Source organism: Microcaecilia unicolor, chromosome 11 (genome assembly GCF_901765095.1).
Source record: "Microcaecilia unicolor chromosome 11, aMicUni1.1, whole genome shotgun sequence".
NCBI lineage: Eukaryota > Metazoa > Chordata > Amphibia > Gymnophiona > Siphonopidae > Microcaecilia > Microcaecilia unicolor.
The window spans coordinates 96,474,644-96,495,259 of NC_044041.1; the positions used below are offsets into that span (position 1 = coordinate 96,474,644).

General features: G+C 42.2%; 1 protein-coding gene across 4 annotated transcripts in view; it reads left to right on the forward strand.

The window, feature by feature from the left end:
• The window catches only part of EPS15L1 (epidermal growth factor receptor pathway substrate 15 like 1), a 425,390-nt gene that overhangs the window by 98,202 nt on the left and 306,572 nt on the right, over nucleotides 1-20,616 (forward strand). For all 4 annotated transcript variants that reach the window (XM_030218157.1, XM_030218156.1, XM_030218158.1 and 1 more), the window contains exons 4-7: nucleotides 8,784-8,831; nucleotides 9,638-9,733; nucleotides 13,534-13,593; nucleotides 20,027-20,152. In XM_030218157.1, the coding sequence (XP_030074017.1) occupies nucleotides 8,784-8,831; nucleotides 9,638-9,733; nucleotides 13,534-13,593; nucleotides 20,027-20,152 (330 nt within the window). The remainder of the gene's footprint in view (nucleotides 1-8,783; nucleotides 8,832-9,637; nucleotides 9,734-13,533; nucleotides 13,594-20,026; nucleotides 20,153-20,616) is intronic.

The window sequence follows — 20,616 nt, forward strand, 5'->3', positions numbered from 1 at the left end:
AGATGAAAATGGTAATGGAATTCAAACATTCGAGGGATAAACACAAAGGAATCCTGTTTAGAAGGAATGGATCCACGGAATCTTAGTGGAGATTGGGTGGCAACATCGGTAATTGGGGAAACAAAACCAGTGCTGGGCAAACTTCTACAGTCTGTGCCCTGATCGTGACTGAATAGATATGGATGGGCTGGAGTGTAAATTTTATGTTTAACTCATTTTTATTGGGTTTCCAAAAACAACAGAACATATTTAAAATAAACAGTCTACCAAGAGGTTTTCATTTACAGGTGCTATAAACATTAACAATGCTACTCCTCTCCTCTCCCAGTCTCTGCGTCCCCCCTTCTCCCCCTCTTCCTCCCCCCCCTCGTTCCTCCCCCCCAAAAAACTAATACCCTTTTGTTGATTGCAAGGAGTTCCGAGTCACACAGGTGAAGTCCAACAATGAAGTTAATTTAGGATTCTGCTTCTCGCTGGTGACTGCAATGTGTCCCAAAAGTTTGCCCATGTTTTTTCCAGGTTCTTGCCCTCCTCAGAGGAGAAATCTGTTACTCCACATCTTTCCAATTTCAGTAGCTCAATCATTTGCGTCCTCCAGACGCCTATTGACGGGGCCCTAGTTTCTCGCCAACTCAGCAGTATAGTCTTTTTTCCAATTAACACCGATCGTCTTACAAAGGATATAAAACCTGGGATTGTAGGTTTCACACTTTTATAGATCCCAAAGAGCAACAGCGGATGACTCCGAATGGTGTGGCCCCAGTAAGTCTTAATTTCAATCAGCACCCGAGACCAAAAGTTCGCCACATGAGGGCATAGCCAGAACATATGGCCCAGCGTCGCAAGTGACTGTCCACATCGAGGGCACGCTCCTGAATCGCCAAACCCTGTTTTCAACGCTCTTACTGGAGAAACATAAAGCTGCATTGCAAATTTGTACTGAAGTTTACAATAACGCGTGTAAACTGCATGACTCTGGGCCTGACGGAGATGATCACTGAATATCTCCGCTGTCACCTCAGTCGCCAAATCCTTGGCCCAGGCCTGTGCTCTACTGACATAGTCAATGTCCTCTGTGGTGTCCTGAAGAAACCTATGATGATATCGGAGGGGCACAGAGTTCTGGGCTCCAAGAGTCAGAGCTGTGTTTAGTACATCCTGCACATCTTTGCTGAGGTTGATCCAACCCAGTGCCCTCAGGTAAGGTTGAATTGCAGGTAAGCAAATTGGTCTGTCTGAGCTAACTGATAGTCTCGTTTAAGCTCTCCAAAGGGTCGTATGGTCCCCTCGTCAGTCAAAAGTTGGTACAGGTATTGTATTCCTTTGTCTCTCCATTGCTTGAAGATCACTGAGGAGGATCCCTCTGGAAAATCTGGATTATGGTATAAGGGCAAGAATGGAGTCACCCTCCAATCAAAATGGTGCCTCCTGTAGAGCCATCGCCATGTCTCTCTTGCTGATGTTATCAATGGATTGTTTTCCACTCTAGCCACTATCCCCTTTCCGGACGCCTGTAGCAGCCAACCCAGGTGTGTAGTGGGGAAGAGGGACATCTCCAGTTGCGTGTTAGAGAAATCTCTCTGCCCAGTCAACCAATCTCTAATATGTCTCATTGAGCACGCCGCTGGTAGGTATCTTACATTTAGCAATCCCATCCCTCCATGTGCCCTAGGTTTTTGGATAATGTGAAGTGGGAGTCTGGGTTTCTTCCCTCGCCATAGGAACCCCTGTGTCAACTTATTCAGTATCCTTTCTTCCCTCTGTCTCAAGTGTAGTGGCAGTATCTTGAACAGATAAAGCCATTTGGGGGCTATCATCATATTGAATAAACCAATACGCCCCAAAAGGGACAGCGGGCATGCTCCCCAAAGCTGTAACGTGCGTTTCGTCTGTGCCAACAGAGGAAGTACATTCCTGTCATATAACATCCCCACATCAGATGGAATAGTCACTCCCAGGTATTGGACCTGCTCCTCCGCCCACTGTAAAGGAAACGGCCCCCTCCAGTTCTGCCTCTGGCCAGTGATTTGGTGAGATTTAATCAGAAACCAGATAGTTCACCATAATTTGCAATGGAGCAGAGGAGCTGGCCCAAGGAGGTCTGAGGACGACTCAACAGCAGCATCAGATCATCTGCATATGCTAGCACTTTTAATTCGTGTCCTTGTAAGCGAATCCCCTGTATGTGTTTATGTGTACACAGCTCGCTTAGCAGAGGTTCCAGAGTTAGTAAAAATAATAATGGTGACATTGGGCACCCCTAACGCGTCCCTTTTCGTATATCAAATTCCTCCGTTCTGACCCCGTTCGCAAGCACCATGGCCTGTACCCCGGTGTATAGAGTCGATATGGCCTGTAAGAACCAACCCCCCAACCTTATCCACTTCAAGGTTTCGAATAGGAAAGGCCATAGCACGCGATCAAACGTGCGCTCTGCGTCTAAACTCACCATCAACCCTGGAGATGTCGCCTCTGAGGTCATGATAATAGTCAGCAGCAGTTTCCGCACATTTATTACCGAGTGGCGCCCTCTCACAAACCCGGCCTGCTCCTCTTGGACTAGCTGAGGCAGCAACGGTGCCAGCCTGTCAGCCAACATTCTGGTCAGCAGTTTGGCCTCCACGTTTATTAACGATATGGGCCTGTAAGAGCTAGACTGTAGAGGGTCTCTACCTTTTTTGTGTATCAAGCTTATTAGTGCCGTATTTACGTGGTGTGGGAAGTGCCCTACTTCAATCACTGTATGAAAATAATCTAGTAAAGGTCCTGTTATCTGGGGCTTCATCATCTTGTAGAACTCTCCCGATAGGCCATCTGGCCCTGGCGCCGAATGCAGCTTCAGCGCAGCTATAGCTCTATGTAACTCTTTAGCCTCTTTCGGTTTGTGTAGGGATAACACTTGTTCCGCTGAGAGTTTCCCCATTTGCACTTTATCTAAGTATGCTTGAATTGCTACTCGCGCGTCCGCCGGTTCCGATGTTCCCTCGTATAAGGCAGCAAAATGTCTATGGAATACCCGCGCTACCTCTTCTGGCTTAGTGACTATATCCCCCATGTGTTTACGTATAGCGGCTATGTAGTTACTCTTGCGCGTCCCTTTTATTAAACGGGCCAGCATCCCTCCAGCTCGATCTCCAAATTTATATAGCTGGTATTTCTTATAGAGAAGGGAGCGAGTCGTGCGTTCATGTATTAAGCTGTTAAGTGCCGTTTTCGTGGACAGGAGAATTTCATAATGTGCTTGTGTGGGCCGCCTGCTGTACTGCTGTTTTACTGTGCGGAGTTTTCGCTCTAGATCTGTAATGCCCTGTGTTATTTTCCGGTTACGTTTGCTAACAAAGGCTATCATCCCACCTCTTAGTACTGCTTTTGCTGCGGCCCAAAATAAGAGTGGGTCCTCCTTATGCTCCTGGTTGTGTGCGCAATACTCCTCCCAGCTCTTCTGTAAATGCTGTTGGAACTCTTTTGAGTGATACAGATATGATGGGAACCTCCAACTGGGGGGCTGGTTAAAATAAGCCCTAGTTTCTAATTCCAACCACACCACCGAGTGGTCAGAGATCTCCTCCGGGTCTATCGTGGCCTCGACCACTCTTTGGAACAAGTCCGGGGAAGTGAAAATGTAATCCAACCGGGACTGTGAGCGGTGCACTCTCGAGGTGTGTGTATAATCTTTTTCCTCCCCGTGCAGCAGTCTCCATGGGTCAAGCAATCCCAACTTCTGTAAAAAGAATCTAAAAGTGATGGGGCTCCTATGGGACGTGTGTGTGGCTGAGTGGACCTATCTAACATCGGGTCTATCACTTGATTCATATCTCCTGCTATCGCCATGGGCAGGTGTGTGTAATTTTGACAATGTACTAGCAGTTGAGAGTAAAAACTATCTGCAGCCGTATGGGGACCATATACCGACACCAGGAGGATCTCGGTCCCTTGTAAGTTAAGTTGGATTCCTATGAATTTGCCCATACCATCTTTAAATGCTAGTTTAGCCGTGCACATTAAAGCTTTATGTATTAGGATTGCTGTCCCCCCCTTGCCTTCCAGTATATGGTGAGTAAAACACCTGCCCCACCCAACCTCGCTTTAACTTCTCATGCTCCTCTCCTGATAGTCTGGTTTCCTGTAGGCAGGCAATTCCAACTCTGTGGCGCTTGAGAGCAGCCAAAATGTTTGTGTGCTTAATGGGAGACGTAATGCTACACACATTCCAGGAAACCAAACGCGTTTTACCGCTCAGAGCCTATCCGCCTTGGTTGTCTGCGCAGGTGATCTACGTTATAGATGCACCTTGGGCTCCCAGCCACACCCCAGATGCACCACAGGAGTCCTCTCCCCCAACACAACACCTGGTCACATGCAGCCTTCGAATGTTTGCCTTTTTGTTTTCCTAGATCCGTGCCCACTGAACTCCCTGCTACTGTCCAATGTCAATAGTGTCCCACCCTACCCCTAGCCATCCCTCTCATTCCCTCCCCACTCCCCTGCCCCATCTGCAAACTCTCTTCTAAACCCATATCCCCATACATGCCTAGAAATTCTATGAGAGCCACTGCCATGCTCGAGGCCCGCCGCCCTGTCCCTTTCTAGATGTAAATTAACCTCCCCAAGTCCATTCTTAATGATACTCAATACCTTGGAATTAATGTCCATGAAAAGCAGCTCTCACTCTGCGTGCTGGCTACCAATGTGCTCTTGTCTTTTCTGCTCCAGACTAGCGATGTGTTCCTGTGCTGCAGCCACCGTGTCATAGTTCTGCCATTTTCCATTTTGGCGGATTTTTAGCACAGCTGGGTAGACGAGCATAAATTGTACCTGCAAATTGTACAGCGGGGTGAATTTCTTTCGACGCTCTTGTAAAGAAGCTGAAAAATCCTGAAAGATGCGGACAAGCTTGCCATCATATTTTGTATCGTCTCGTTTGAGTCGATAGCCCCGTAGAATTTCCATCTTGTGGATGTAGTTGTGTATCTTCACTATTATGGGTCTCGGGGTCTGACGGCCATCTTGTATGCGGCCCAGGCGGTGGACACGCTCCAAATACAGTGCCCCAGCATGGTCTAATAGGGCGAACTCTGAAATCAGCCATTTTTCAACCACCGTGGCCAACACCGAATCTCCAACTGTTTATGGTATGCCAACGAGGCGGAGATTACTGCGGTGCGCTCTGTTTTCGAGCTCGTCAACTTTATCTGTAAGATTGCCCACCATTTTCTGCAAACTTTCCATCTGCGAGTGTAGTGGCGGTTGCACATCTTTGAATTCAGAGACTCTCCGCTCGAGGTCTCCAGTCCTCTGTATTGTCTCTGCTAGCGTGGTTTCAAACCCAGCGAACTGTGCGGATAATTTTTCGAAGTGCGGTTCGAGTGCCTGGGTCAATAGTTTTTCTAGTCGCGGCTCCAGCGCCTGGGCCACTGCCGCTGTGAGTTGTGCCAGCTGCTCCGACGAGAAACTTTGTCCGCTCTGTGGTAGGGCCTTCGGTTTGCTGGGTTCCGCCGCCCGTGATTTTTCTTTCTCTTTTTTTACGCTCCGCGCCGGCAGAATCTTGGTTGCTGTCTCCACATACTTGTCCATAGCTGCCTTAGATGGACTATCCGCTCTAATCTTTTACTTGGGAGCTGATTTTTGGAGGTTTATGAGCGATTTTGAGCGAAGGGCCTCGGAGAGCAAGAGACACGTGTCCTACTCTCTCAGTGCATCACGTGACCCCCCCCCCCCCCCCCCCCCGAGTGTAAATTTTAAGGGGCTTTGACGTTAACTTTAGAAATTTTAGTTTAAAAACAGTGCTGGGCAGGCTTCTACGGTCTTTGCCCTGAAAATGGCAAGGACAAATCAAACTCAGATATACATACAAAGTATCGCATACCATGTATAATGAGTTTATCTTGTTGGACAGACTGGATGGACTGTTCAGGTCTTTATCTGCCATCATTTACTATGCTACTATGTTTTCATGAGCTTGTTTTCATGAGTTGTCCAGAGATGATGATGATCTTAAGATCTCCCATAGGACCCTTGATAGCCTCATAAAATCACCATAGCTCTCTGTGTATTTAATGTTTTGTACACACTAGAGTTTCAAAACATGTCACAGGTCCTAGGGGGTTGGAATAGCAAAGAGGCGCTGAGTGTCTAGCAGCGACGCAAGAAAAACAGAAAGCAGACACTGGAGGTCCAAACAGCTCCTTTATTCTTACAGACCCTAGGGGATCCTGACCAGGGTATTTCTTTCTGTTTGTATATACACGTGCCCTGGAAAGGAGACTCCTCATTCTGTATGGAACTTGTGCAAATGACATGGCTTTCACTTCTCTTATGCTGTAAGATTATGTAAAGAACATAAGCATAAGAGATTGTCATGAAAGGGGTGGGGTCTCCGGAAGAAGCCACAGTGAAACGGGTCCCTGTAGGGACCTCTACCTAAGATTTGACAGTGTTTTTCAATAATTAATTGATGATCACTTGAAGCCATCTACGAGTTGGGCTTCCCTAAGCTAAGTAACAATTTTTATATATGCAGTTGTTGGATGAAAGTGACAGTGAATTAAAGTATAAAACATTTTTTTGTTCAACAACGGTGAACAGGAGGTTTTTTTAGTCCAGTGATGACTTGTTTGACCAACCTAATATACAGGAAACAGTAAGTTCCAAAAGTGTGGTTTAAGGTTTTAATGAGGTCTTTTCCTCCTAAATATTTAAATATTTCAGTATTAATGTTGAGAAAAATAAGAGATTTTTCAAAATTGCAATCCAGGTACCATACAGTGTTTATAGAGATTATGTTTCTAAAGTATCCAGCCCCAATTTTATGTTAGGAACTATATCTAATCTATCTCTGCAAATGGGATAAACATTGTTATATAGTTGGCATAAATTAGTGGATGAAAACCACAATATTTAACAGATAGGTATTGCGCTATTTAAATTGCCAAATGGCCCTGTACTGTACATATAAAAAGAGGCAGGTTGAGAGATTTTGATAAAAATTATATACTCTATTGCATGCTCTATTTGTGTCTAGAATAGATTATGCTAATGTACTGTATGCTGGCACCTCAAATTCAAACCTTAGGCGTCTGCAAACATTGAAAAATGCAGTGCTAAGATTGTTAGGTAATGGCAGAAAGTATGATCATATCGCTCTGTACTTTCTGAAGTACCATTGGTTACTCATATCATATAGAGTACATTTTAAATTGTTGACCCTGGCCCATAAAGTGTATTACGGACAGTGTCCAGGGTGTCTGCATGCCATGACTCTTTTTTATACGCCAGTCAGAAGCCTACGATCTTTGCAAATTAATAGAATGACTATACCAAATCTGAAAAGAGCTAGATGGGCATCTATGCAGTCTAAGGCCTTTTTTATGTAGCACCTTCTTTGTGGAATAATCTCCCACATTTTGCATGAGCTGAAGAAAATTTTAATAAGTTTAAGGCTTTGTTTAAAACATTTATTTTTAAACAGGCTTTTGATATTGAATTAGAATATATTAATGTAATATTAGCAGGACATACTGGCCTTCTATAGGACACAAGATCTAGGAGGAATGATAAGTTTATATGGTATGAGTGGCTCTTTGGATGTTTTTTAGGCTTTCCTATCAATGGAGTCCCCCTTTTTTTTTTTTTTAATTGTTATTGTATTCATAAATTGTAAACCGTTTTCGGTAAAAGTTAAGCATTATACAAAGTTTTAATAAGCATAATATTCAACATCTCGCTAGATAAGTTATGTATTTAGACTTGCTGAACGTAAAGATGTAATGCTGGTATATTGACTGCTGTGTATATTTAATACTGCTACATCTGTATATTCAGTACTGCTATCTGTACAAATAACGGTGCTGAATATTTGTACTAAATTAAGCACTGGCTGAATATTGGCCTTAATATGTGTATATAAAGATTTTATCATCGTTTCCTTATTATATTTGTAATAAGGCTGCATTTTGATTAAAAATTTAATTGTGATTAATCACACGATCAAAGGTATGTTTGTTTTTCCTCCCTTCAGCTCCTTGTGACTCTAGGCAAGTCGCTTAACCCTCCATTTCCCAGAGTCGCAAGGAGTTGCGGGTTGGAGGGAACATACCTTTAATCGCAAGATGAATCATGACAAATTTTAATTGAAATGCAGCCCTAAAAAACTGACAGAATAAAAAGTAATTAAAAGATAAGAAACACAAAATGCAAATTGAAAAAATTACAAGTTTAAAGAATCTAAAACAGCCTTAGTTTTCACAACCTACTTCAGTGAAGCAATCCAAATTGGTTATATACTTCAAACTTCAAAACCATGTTGTTTTTACTTAAATATTATAGAGACATCCCTGGTAAGTAACTTCAGTCTGGAAACACTTAAAGGACAAAAATGGTAGCCCTAAAAATAAATCAGTCAATTAAAAAAGAAGCTCTTGTGATCCAATCATGGCGACTATGCCAGCTGCTGCTGCTACTCACGCCACAGATGAGTTTTGGGGTTTTTTTTTCCTTCCCCATTTAGAAACTGAGACCATTTGGCTGGGATGGACAGTCGTCTTGCAGAGTCCATTTTGTAGAGTAATTTTTTTTTTTAAACTTGCTGAATTTGATATATGTGCTAAGCAATTAATCAACTTGATATATGGGACCACAACATCATAGCCAATATCCTGAGGAAACAAAAGATTATATCTGATAAACTGAATCACTTTAAAGTAATGTGAAACATTTTTCCTTTAGAGTATTTTAAGATATCTTTATTCATCATTAGACTTCAGTATTGTTTCTGTTTCTTGCAGATATGGGATTTGGCAGATCCAGAAGGAAGAGGGTACCTAGACAAACAGGTATATATATCTAAACTTGTTATCAGAAAAAAGTAGATTGCATTTTTCTCCAATGTTCACGTATAATCAAAAAGGGGAAAGAAAGAGCAAAAGAAATCACCATAGCTTAAATAATAATGTAACTACTCTATTTACCTCTGTGTGTGAGAGAGAGAGCTCCCTTTTCCACCAGATGGTTCTGAAGTGTGGAGAAAGGACTCCTTTCAGCCACACTAAAGAGAAAACCTGAAAATTTAAAGCTGCTCTATTTTGTTTGAAATATAAAGAAAAAGAGTTCCTGAAAGCACCTTTATTTTTTGCCTTTTTATAAGAAGGATGACCTTCATAAAGTAACTAGAGAAGAAAAATGGGAGGAGGGGTAAGATAGAATACATTTCCCTATTCCAAGCAGAGAGAGCCCCCTCCCCCCAAGATTTAATCTCATTTTCCTTTTTGTGTTTTTGTTGAGTAATTGATGCTGTTTACTTTCTATTGTATTAGAAATATTTCTCACATTTTCAGATGACGTAACTGTACACATCAGTGCTCAGATCCCTCCCAAACAGGCTATCACAAGGAATCATTTTGAGATGTAGGTGCATACATCTGGAATCAGAGGTTGCGCAATTGAAAATTTTGCTTGCTCTTGCAAATTTGATCTGCTAAGGCTAAACAGGTCTGGGATGAGAAGGTAGCTGTATATGTATCCTAATCTCATGTTCTTCATCACTGTTTCTTTTTCTTTTTAAATAGGATAACTCATATCATCTATATATTGCTGCATTGCTTATTGGTATGTTTTAATATCTTGTGGTTTGATTTCTTAGGGGTTTTATGTGGCCTTGCGACTTGTAGCATGTGCCCAGAGTGGACATGATGTGAGCTTGAGCAGCCTAAGCTTGACTGTACCACCACCCAAATTTGTAAGTACTTTAGTTCAAGCAGATAGCTATGGTTAAACATGTTCCCTTTTGAAAAGGTAAACACACAAAGCTTTCACTACTTGAACTGTTGGCCAATAGTGACTTATTATGAGATAAGCTGGAGTTCTCAGTGGGGTCTCCAGAAAAGAGATACCAACAGTGCTGACATCATATTAGAATTGATGCTAAAAGGTATTCTAATGGGCAGTTGCCACAAGTAGAGCAAAGACTTGAATGTGCACAAAGACTGATGAATACCGGTTCACCTTCCCCAGGGTTGGACTCTGCAAAGAAGGTTGAGGCATAGAGCCTTGCATCATATTCTTCCCTTCCTGTGCAGTACAGCAGTTAGAAATTTTCATTTTCTAGTACAGTAGGTTCTGGATAATTTAGGACACCGGTTAATTGGGGCAGCCATTTATTTGTTCCAAACCCGGGAGAACAAAAACAAAGCACAATTATAAGCAGGAAAAAGTTTTGCTTCTTTGGGCCACCGTGCTGTTTAATTGGGCCAGTAGCGTCTACAGAATGTCATTGATGCCTCACTTTCCCATGAAGTATAAATGGGCAGCAGCGTTTGCATAACGTGCTACTGTGGGGTGTGTCACGTTCCACCTGTGGCATGTGCATTTGGCAGCCATTTATTTGGTCCAAACCTGGGAGAACAAAAACAAAGCACAATTATAAGAAGGAAAAGTTTTGCTTATTTGGGAAACTGTGCCGTTTAATTGGGCCAGTAGCATCCACAGAACTTCATTGATTAGTCACTTTCCCATGACGTATAAATGGGCAGCTGCGTTTTTATAACATGCTACTGTGGGGTGTGTCCCCTTCCACTTGTGGTGTGTGCATTTAAAATGCCTATTGTCGTGTAGCACAAGGGTGTGGTGCCCTTTGAGTCAACTGGTTTGGTTGCTCCCTAATTTCCGAAGGGAGAAGGTAAAAAGAAAAAAATAATAATAATCTGGAGCTCACTCCAATCTGGTGTTTTCAACTATCCAGTCAATAAACTCAAAATCCTCAAAGGTCAAGACACAATCAGCTCATTGTCTTCCAGAGCCGAAAGATACCTTCAGTAATTTTATTTTCTTGCATAAACTTTAGGTAGTGCTGTCAGAAACACATCTCCCCTTCTCACAGCACTTCTCTCCTCCCTCACCAAGTCTGGTGCAGTTCAATTTAGGAGGGGAAAAGAAGAAGAAAAACCTTCCGGCATCTTTACAAAGTCATAGTGCTCTGAGCAGAAACTCTGAGCAGGTGTCAAAAATTCACATCTGCTTACTACAATTCCACACAGCCCAACAGCACAATTATCCAGCACCAATGGCCATATAAAGTAAAAAAAAAAAAGAAAAAAGAAGGGTTTAGAAATCCCATTCCATAATGTGTCTCTCTTTGAAGTTCATATCAGTTCATGCAATTCTTGTAATCCAAAATGCACTGTTTTATAGGATTCAGCTTCTAAAGCTGAACCCTCAGACTCATCTCCCACTTATTATGTATAGGTTACCTCCACCCTTTCATCCATGCCAGACTTCCCAGAGTTCTTGCTCTTGTCCAGGCAGCAGAGGACTAAAAAATTCCAACTGGCTCCCTAGTCAAAGCAAGGGATGAGCTTTTGAATAGATCCAGGAGAGCATGACCATAATAAAAGTAGCTATTCTGAATGACCTGGTGGTAGGAGGAAGACAGATTAAAGGTGGCTACCAATCCAATTTAAATGCCTAATCTCTGCAAGACAACCAAACTAAAGCACGTAATGGACATAACAGAACTCTTCCGTTCTCCAATTCCCTAATGTGGCTGTGCCACATGAACTTGATCTTACCACAACATCACCCTGTATTTGTTCACACTGGAGCCTGCAGGCCTTTCCAGTACTATGTAAGCCACATTGAGCCTACAAATAGGTGGGAAAATGTGGGATACAAATGTAACAAATAAATAAGATGTTTTACTGACCTGATACCAATCATGGGCTGTGTGTGTTTTAAAAAAAATATATATATTTTTATTGAACATTTTTTTTAAAAATAAACATATCCAACAAAGCATCTTAAGCTGTGTGTGTTTTTTAGGAATAGTCATGAGTCTCAGATGCTAGTTGCAGGTCTGTTTTCACTCATGGAGGTGTGTGTGGGGGTGTGTGTGTGGGGAATTTCCATCTCCTCAACTGGAAGCTACTCTCCTTTCTCCATAAACTCCATCTGTATCAGCTTGCTCCCCGTGTCAACTTCTTCCCTGAAAGCCAAACCCGGCCTCACCACTTTCCTAGCCAGTTTGGTTCCATCTCATACTGTTTAGTCAATCAGGGATATTGGGCTTGGTCTAAGTCCTGGCCCACCCCCAAGGACTGACTCCTTTTCCAGGAGGGTGCTGCAGATATGGGCTGGCTCCTCTCCTAAGGACGTGCTGGGTTTTCCCCTGTCCTATTGACTCTGTGTCTGTCCTGGAGCAGAATAGGTCCCAATCCCTTCTGAACCAGCTCAGTTTCCCTTCTGAACCTACCCCCTTTCTCATCACACTAGGAAAAATCTAACACTCCTGACAAAATTGGCTTGCTTGAACAATTGAAAAAAAAAGCCAACTGCCAAACCCACCTGGCAGAGATTACTGGAATGCCAAAATCTGCAATAGCACACATACAACAAGAGAAATTAAGAAATGAATGGGCATTACGTGACAGGCAATAGTGAGTTTCCCAAAAAAAGCGTGATGGTAAGGATCCCCAGATGTTAAAGAGGCCCTCAATCAGTGGTTCTTAATTGTAACTGGGCGAGATGTTTGTGTGAGTGGACCAATGTTAAAAAGCAAGCCGAAAGAGTTGCGGAGTTGTGTTCCTGAATAAATGAAAAATTTTACTTTTATCTTGTGCTTGTACTGTACTCATTTTTCACAATACCCTGACAAATTTGTTTATTTGGGGCAGCCGCTTAATTGAGACATGGTATAGGAGTCCTGATGTGCCCCAGTTAACTGGAGTCTCTGTATTGTTGTCTTCCTCTTTCTGTGATTTCTTGTAGTTTTATGAACACTAACCTTTTTCGCCTGACTTTTTTTTTGGCTACTTTAGTAACCGATAGCATTTTTTTCCCTCCTTATTTTGGCCGTAAACTTGTAACATTTTTGTAAAAGCTGCTACTTGTGTATCCTTTTGGAATGTGGGGATTGAAGAGGTCATGTTCTGGGTCTGGTTGTGGTTTGGGTAGATGTTAGAAGTGTACATGCATTCGCTGTTTGCAATAGAAATACATGTATATTTCAAACATGTTTAAATGTCATCATTTACACCTTTCTGAGTCACTCTATAATGAGCTACCTGCTTGTTTGAAACTGAGATTTAGAGGAGCGATTGAGTGAGGTTTGTGCTTTCCCTCTGGTGATAAAAAAAAAACAACCTTGAAAAAGCAAAAAAATTTTAATTTTTTCAGCCCTGTTTCTTCATTGAGTTGTTTGATGTGCATTGCTGCAAAATTGACTCCTTGGATGTGCAGTTTTGCAAAAATTGGTAGTTAACACAGGTAAGTATCAAAATCTGATGCTTACATATGTAAATTCAGGCATATAACACATACAAAGCCCTGCTGAATGTGTGCTATTTTGTAAAAATGTCTTTTTCCACTGTATGTGCTGAAAAAATACATGTGTTTCCCATGGGCTTATATGTATTGTACTTAACAAAATGCTCCACATTAAGATTTGACTTAAAATACAATGTCTGTGATTCATGTGGGCATATGCTGCAGAGTATTCTTTTATGTATTCAGATGGATTTTATATATATATTTTTTTCCTTTCAGCATGACACTGCCAATCCATTAGTAATCACTCCTCCTACAGAACCACATTGGGCAGTACGGGTAAGTTTGCTGTAGTGGGCAAAAGGGAAGAACTCTTGTTTTCTTTCTTTACATTTTAACTGTTAACATGTACCAAAAATAAATAAATTAAAAAGTATGGTTGTTCTGGGAGACAGGAGGACAAAGGGGTAGCCATTATGTTTTATAAAGTTTCATACTTAGAGGTGTGTTAATGAACTGGTGAAAAATAAGCTCATTCAATATTATTAATATGTATGTCCATTTGCCTTATAGTGGGTAGGTAGTGTACCAGAGAGAATCTAGGCAAAGACGTGGAGTGAAAAAGTAGCCTTGTAGTTAGAGCCAGGAAAATCAGGGTTCAAATCCAGTTTTTCTTGCTGATTCTCCTTCTGACCTTGGTCAAGTCACTTTTCCCTTAGTTGCCACAGGTACAACTTAAAAGTAAGTGTATTTCCTCTTGGATGAGAAATAGCTTATATACCTGCTTGTAACTTTTCTGGAGCTCAGATTTGAAAAAAGAAAAATTGTAAATCCCACATACAAAACAGTGGTTTGGTTAGTTTTGTTCTTATCTGCCCTCTATATCAGTAGGTTATGTTACTGTGACATAATAATTAAGTGTAACCTTTTTCTAATACATTTTGTGAGGGAGGGCAGAAATCCAGGTCAGCGGGTATTTCTTTTATGTATTTATTCAAAGGATAAGTGCAAAATATTTTTCTGTGTTAGGTCCTCCCTTCAACAATGTATATGTCCAAATGTGAAATAAAAATTAGTTAAGGGCATGATTTTTTCTTTTTCTTTTTAATTTTTTGCACTCCATGAATAGATTGATCATTCACTCTGTAAGAGCAACAGAGGGGTACCTGTGTGTGTACCTTGGGCTCCTTATATGCTCACAATAAGGACTACACCTGCAAGATTCTATAAATGTGACAGTTTATTTGTAGCTATAAGTTTCTAGCAGTCTTTCTGTTACAAATCTAATCACTAATAATTGTCTTAGGTAAACAGAACTAACCATAACTAGTACCAACTTGATCTGACCTCATGTTTTACAGAGCAATAAGAACACTCCTAACTATCTCCAGTGCTAAAAGAATTATAACAGCCGTCCAACCTTTTATTCCAGGAATCTGGAATAAAAATCCTTGGCCTGGATTTGCCAGGAGCCCTTGGCCTGGATTGGCCGCTGTCGTGGATAGGATGCTGGGCTCGATGGACCCTTGGTCTTTTCCCAGTGTGGCATTACTTATGTACTAACTCTGAGTCTTGTTTCAGTAGCGCTGAAACACTTTATTCTTTCAGCTCGAGCTCCCTCCTGGAGGCGAGCATAAAGCGTAGAGAATCAGGAAAAGACACTTGTCATTGAGGTCTGAGAGTTACAGGCAGTTCAAAATGAATATACCCTTTTGATTTTCTTTGAACATCCTGGGCAAAAAGCCTGTAAGAAAAGTACTGGCAATGTGCAAAAAACAAGACAGGCTTACAGGTAAGCAAAATGCTTATGGCAGAAGCGCCCAGTTTCTCCCTCTTCAGAGCAACTAGTAGATTTCCACTTTCTGTGCTGTTTTTCCACATTCTGTAAACAATCTTTGGTTACACATTCCTTAGCGTCCCTCCGGACCGGCCCAGAATGTGACTGATGGGTTGTGTACGCCTTCCAGCAGGTGGAGACTGAGAAAAAAAGTTGTGACTCTAGCCAGCCAATAAGAGCCCTTGCCAGCTAGAGAAAGATCCAGTAATCTCAGTCTCCAGCAGGTGGTGAGCCCTTCAGTCTCAGACTTTTCTATTCTTTTCTCTTTTTACATTAAGCTTTCTTTGGTATTGTAATTTTCTCTTGTAGCTCTGTGCATAAAGCTTTCTTTGGTGTTGTAGTTTTTTCTTGTCTCCCTGTGCATTTTACAAAAACAAAACAAAAAAACCCCCTGCTTGTTGGAGGCTGAGGCCTGTGGGGGTCTCTCGCCTCGGGGGTGCCACACTTGGAAGGCCGAGTCCCTTCCCCCCTATCCTCCCTGGAGCTGGCAAATGTGTCTCGGCTAGCCTTTTTTGCTTTTGAAAGCAATATAAAGTTTACCTGAAGCTCCTTAAGGAAGGAAGCTTTAGAGGAGGGAGAGGCAGCTACTGATATTAAAAAAAAAAAAAAAAAGGGCCTCCCGGTCTGCTGTCCTGGCAGAGCCGTTTGTGGCCAGTAACAACGAGCAGGGCAGCTCTGGAGCGATCAGCGGTTTGCTGATCAGCTGTTTTTTTGTTTATTTTATTTTTTTCGCGATGTAGGTGAACTCAGCCGCTGTTTGGACTTGCAGCGGCGGGATTTACAGTTGGATGTGTATGTGTGCTGGTACTGCGCAGCTTTGAATTAGGACGTCCAGGGTGCTGGTTCCGAAATCTCGTTGGTGCCGTTGGAGGGGGGTCCGGTTTCCGTTCTTTTGCCACCGGTTGCATCTTCCTCGTTCTCCAGTGCCGATTTTTGGCGGGAAACGCCGCCATTTTGATTTTATTAATGTAGGAGGGAAGAGCAGTACAGAATTCAGTGAGAGAGAGACAGGTTAGTATCCTGGTGTAGAGAACCTGGTGCTAGCTATATCAGCCATGAGCTAGCGGCTGGGAGGGGGGGCTTTAGTCTTAGCCTCTTATATTGGGTCATTATGAGGCATATGTGTCTCTTTTGTGTATGGTGTACAGCGCTGTGTATGCCTTGTAGCGCTATAGAAATGATAAATAGTAGTAGTATATGACCAGTTGAGCTAAGGGGTCAGGACCTAGTATGTCATGCAGCACTAGGCTTAGCACGCTCTGCAACAGCTTTTCTTTTTTCCCCCTCTCTTGACAAAACAGCAAGAGGAACGAATCAGTGAAACAGGCAAAACTATTGTCTCTAGCTTCTTAACCAAAAAAATTTGGGTACCCTTTTGATCTTTGCTATGTCAAGCAGGGGTTGCTCTGGAGCGTGCTTAGTATGGCATCCTTAGTTTAAAAAAAAAAAAAAAGGTTTTTCTCCGTTCACAGCCACGTTTCCATCTGTATTGCCATTTCTAGGCTGTTGGTATGTTATTTTTATTTTGCTGGGGTCTGTATGGTCTTCCAGCTTTGCAGATGGCCAGTTGCCTTACAGGCTGAAAAGGTTTCTTTTGTGGAGAGCATTACCTACTACCTTGAAAACTATAGACGAAATAACCAACTTTTGTAAATCCCTGAAGACACATCTCTTCAACAAGGCCTACAAAGAAAACCAACAACCTTACTAAATCCACCCAGTTATGAAAGTCTACTTTCTATACCTATCCGCCTAAATCTTCTCTTCCTTCCCTTATTTAATATTTTCACATCACTAATTGTATCTGACATCCTGGAATGACGAAGCCATAACAGGACTCTGTAAGCCACATTGAGCCTGCAAATAGGTGGGAAAATGTGGGATACAAATGCAATAAATAAATACATAAATACATATATATATATATATATATATATATATATATATATATATATATATATATATATATATATATATATTATATAAAATAAGGCTGTTTTAAGCTCATCTTTCCTTTCCTCCCCCCCCCCCTTTCTTTTCCACCTTACAATGGGGTGCAGATGTCTGCAATAGCAAGTTTTTTTTTTTAATGCAGTTTTCTTATATCTTTAGCCCAATGCTGGGCCATGTCCAGATACCAGCATCTGGGGATGTGTGCACAGCTGACACCTACCTGGTTCAGTGCCAGTGCTCAGCCCTAACTAGCCAACCAATGGTAGGGCTTCTAGTCTTATGTGGCTTCTCAAACTCCTCCAATCAAGGCTGATTGAGAACCTAAGAGCATAAACATTGTCGCTCTAGGACACACCGTAGGTCCTTCAGGGTCAGCGTCCTGTCTCCTACAGTACTCACATCTGCTCCCAGATTACCAACTGAATACCTGGTTTCGGTTTAGGCAGTTAGTGCTAATTTTCTGCAGCGCTTTCCGATTCAGTCACTTTGCATACTGATCCCTATGGGGGTTATTCTCAACAGGTCACCTAAAGTTTAGGTGCCGGAATGAGGCAATTACATTTGTTATAGCTATTTTAGTATTCTAGCATTAGTCTGCACTTCAGTGTCTTACTGCATCAGACGCATAACAATTAGTTCTCCTGCTCTCAGCAATACAGATGTGCGTGCACAGCCTCTACTCCCTGTAGGCGCTCGCTTGGTGCCATTTCAAGAAAGGTCGCCCTAGATGAATTCGGATTAGAGGGTATTGGAGATTATTCGAGAAGGGTACGCATTGGAGTTCGTTCACGCTTTGTCAGATATTTTGGTTTTTTTTTTAGAATCTCCTTGTCGTTCTCGCATCAAAGCTGGAGTCGTCAGACATACTCTCCGTAGACTTCTGGACCTTTGACCAATTTCCCTTCTCCCTTGGGCGGTCCAGTGTTGAGGTCATTGCTCCATTTTCTTTCAGGTTCCCCAGAAAGAGAGTTCTTTCCGTCGGATTTTAGATCTCAGGGCGGTCACTCAAGGCCTCTAGGGTGCCCTCTTCGAATGGCGATTTTGCGGCCCGTAATTGTAGTGCGGTCAGGGGAATCGTTCCTACTGAAGCCTACTTCCACATTTCTATTTGTCCTGCACATCTTTGTTTCCTTCGTTTACCAAGGTCATGGTAGTTGTAGCGATGGCTCTTACAGCGGAGGGCATTTTATTGCATCTTTATTTGGACGTTTGCTTGATTTGGGCAACGTCTTACCACGAGAGTCTTCAGGTGGCAGCTCGGGTGGTAGAATTCTAGCAGTCCCTACCTTAGGTAGTGTATGTGCAGAGGAGCCGTCTTCTACCTTCTCAGTCGATGGAGTATCTGGGAGTTAGGTTCGACACAAGGCAGGAACGCGTGTTTTACCGTTGACTCGAGTCCTCAAGTCCCAGACTAAATTTCGTCGCTTTGGCCAGATTTCGAGACCGTCGGCAAGAGATTTTCTACAGGTTTTGGGACCATGGCGATAGCAAGCTAGGCGGTGCTCTAGGCTGGGACTCACATGAGGTTTCTTCTGATGTTGTTACTGTTGAGGTTGATTTTGAAACGCGCGTTTTGTCGGCGGGGCTGCTAGGGTCCCTCCCATATTTTCACTGCTTTGTTACTTCCCATCAGTCACATTCTGGGCCGGTCCGGAGGGATGCTAAGGAAGGGTAAATTAGACTTTACCTGATAATTTGCTTTTCTTTAGTCCCTCCGGACCGGCCCAGATCCCTCCCTTCAGATATCTGTGTTTGTTTGGACCTGTGTTGTTAGTTTGTTGATTTATATAGTAAAAAAAAAAAGAAAACACAGTAAAGAATTTTACTGAAATGTCCGGTTTGAAGGACCATGATATGTTTAAAGGCACTCACCCGTTGTTGGCAATGTGCCGGTGGCTGCTCAGGTTTTTGGATGCACAGGTTCTGTATTCCTTTTATGGCTTTACTTCTGCTTTGGTACTTTATTACTGGATCTTTCTCTAGCTGGCATTGGCTGGCTAGAGTCACAACTTTTTTTCTCAGTCTCCACCTGCTGGAAGGCGTACACAACCCATCTGGGCCGGTCTGGAGGGACTAAAGGAAAGCAAATTAGCAGGTAAGGGTCTAATTTACCCATCAGCAGGTACACTCCACATGAGTGTGTACACTTCTGTATTGGGGCTTCTATTTTGTAAGTTTAAATAAGTAAGTACACACACATATACACACTGGATGGAACATTCTACAGAGTAGATCCTCTAATTTAGTCCTGCCTTGACCATCCCTTCTCCAAGCATGCATACATGAAGTTATCCCAAATATCTTGTCTTTGGTGTGATGAGAATTGCCACAGACCGTGGCATGTGGTCATGTATGCCACTCTGGAATTATTCATAATGGAGGTATTTGGGCTTAATTTGAGCTGGCATGCAGCTGATTATCATCAAAGTGTTAAAGTTGTGTAGTCTGACCTAGACAAACCTTTCCAATTCTTAAAGCCCCTATGTATAACTGAATATCAATTTCTTTCCCCCCTTAATTATTTTGAAGCACAGCACTGGGTGTTCTTACTAGAAAATCCCAAATCCAGACAGTGTTTAATAGCTTTGCTGTTTCTAAGTTAGTTCCTAAAGACCATTTTACAGGCTATTATGACTTGTCATTTGTATAGTACCCTAAACCAGAATGCTTTAAAATAGACATTATGGGTCCTTTCTCCAGTGAACTTACAAGTTGGTACCTGAGGTAAAAAGGTTATCATTGACAAGTCAGTTTGTTATAAGTTTAAGCAGCAGGGATAGGATCTGGGAACAGCTGTCCTGGTTCCAAGTCCTTTATTGTAACTAGTAGACCACCTATGCTTCATACCATTAATTTTATTGTATGGGAAACTAATATTAAAGGTAGATCATTGACCAGTCGTTTAATTTCTTTCACAATACCATTTTCGCCACTCACACAGGCGCACTTTTTTACTTATTCAGGCTATTTCTTACCAACTAGGTGGAAGAAAAATCTAAATTTGATGGCATTTTTGAAAGCCTCTTGCCTATAAATGGTTTACTATCGGGAGATAAAGTAAAGCCGGTATTGATGAACTCAAAACTGCCTCTGGATGTACTAGGAAGAGTAAGTATGCTACAAGATTATGCTTATGCACACTTACAGTGGAATCTGATTCATTTAATTATAGAGGCAAAAAAAAAAAGGGGACAAAAGATGTCAGGAAATAAGCACATAGAGAGTGTCAATTTAACAACTTGCATTCCACCAAACCAGAAAGAGTTAATGATGGATCACGATAAAAAAAAAAAAAAGATACATAGCAATACTGTCTACCATATACAAAACAGTGAGCATAAAATAGCATACAGTTTATCACTTAATTACAATAAAATGTATGTAACAGCCATGTCTTCAAACACCAGTGAAACAATGCCCACATGTAGGGGCAGCCCTCAATTCCATGGGTGGCTTGTTCCACAAGCCAGGAGCTATGCCCCATAAGAGGGTGGATTCCAAATTATAAGTCCGAGGTGGCATCACATTTAGTTTAACCTCCTCTGTCCTCCCCCTCCCCCAAATACAGAACA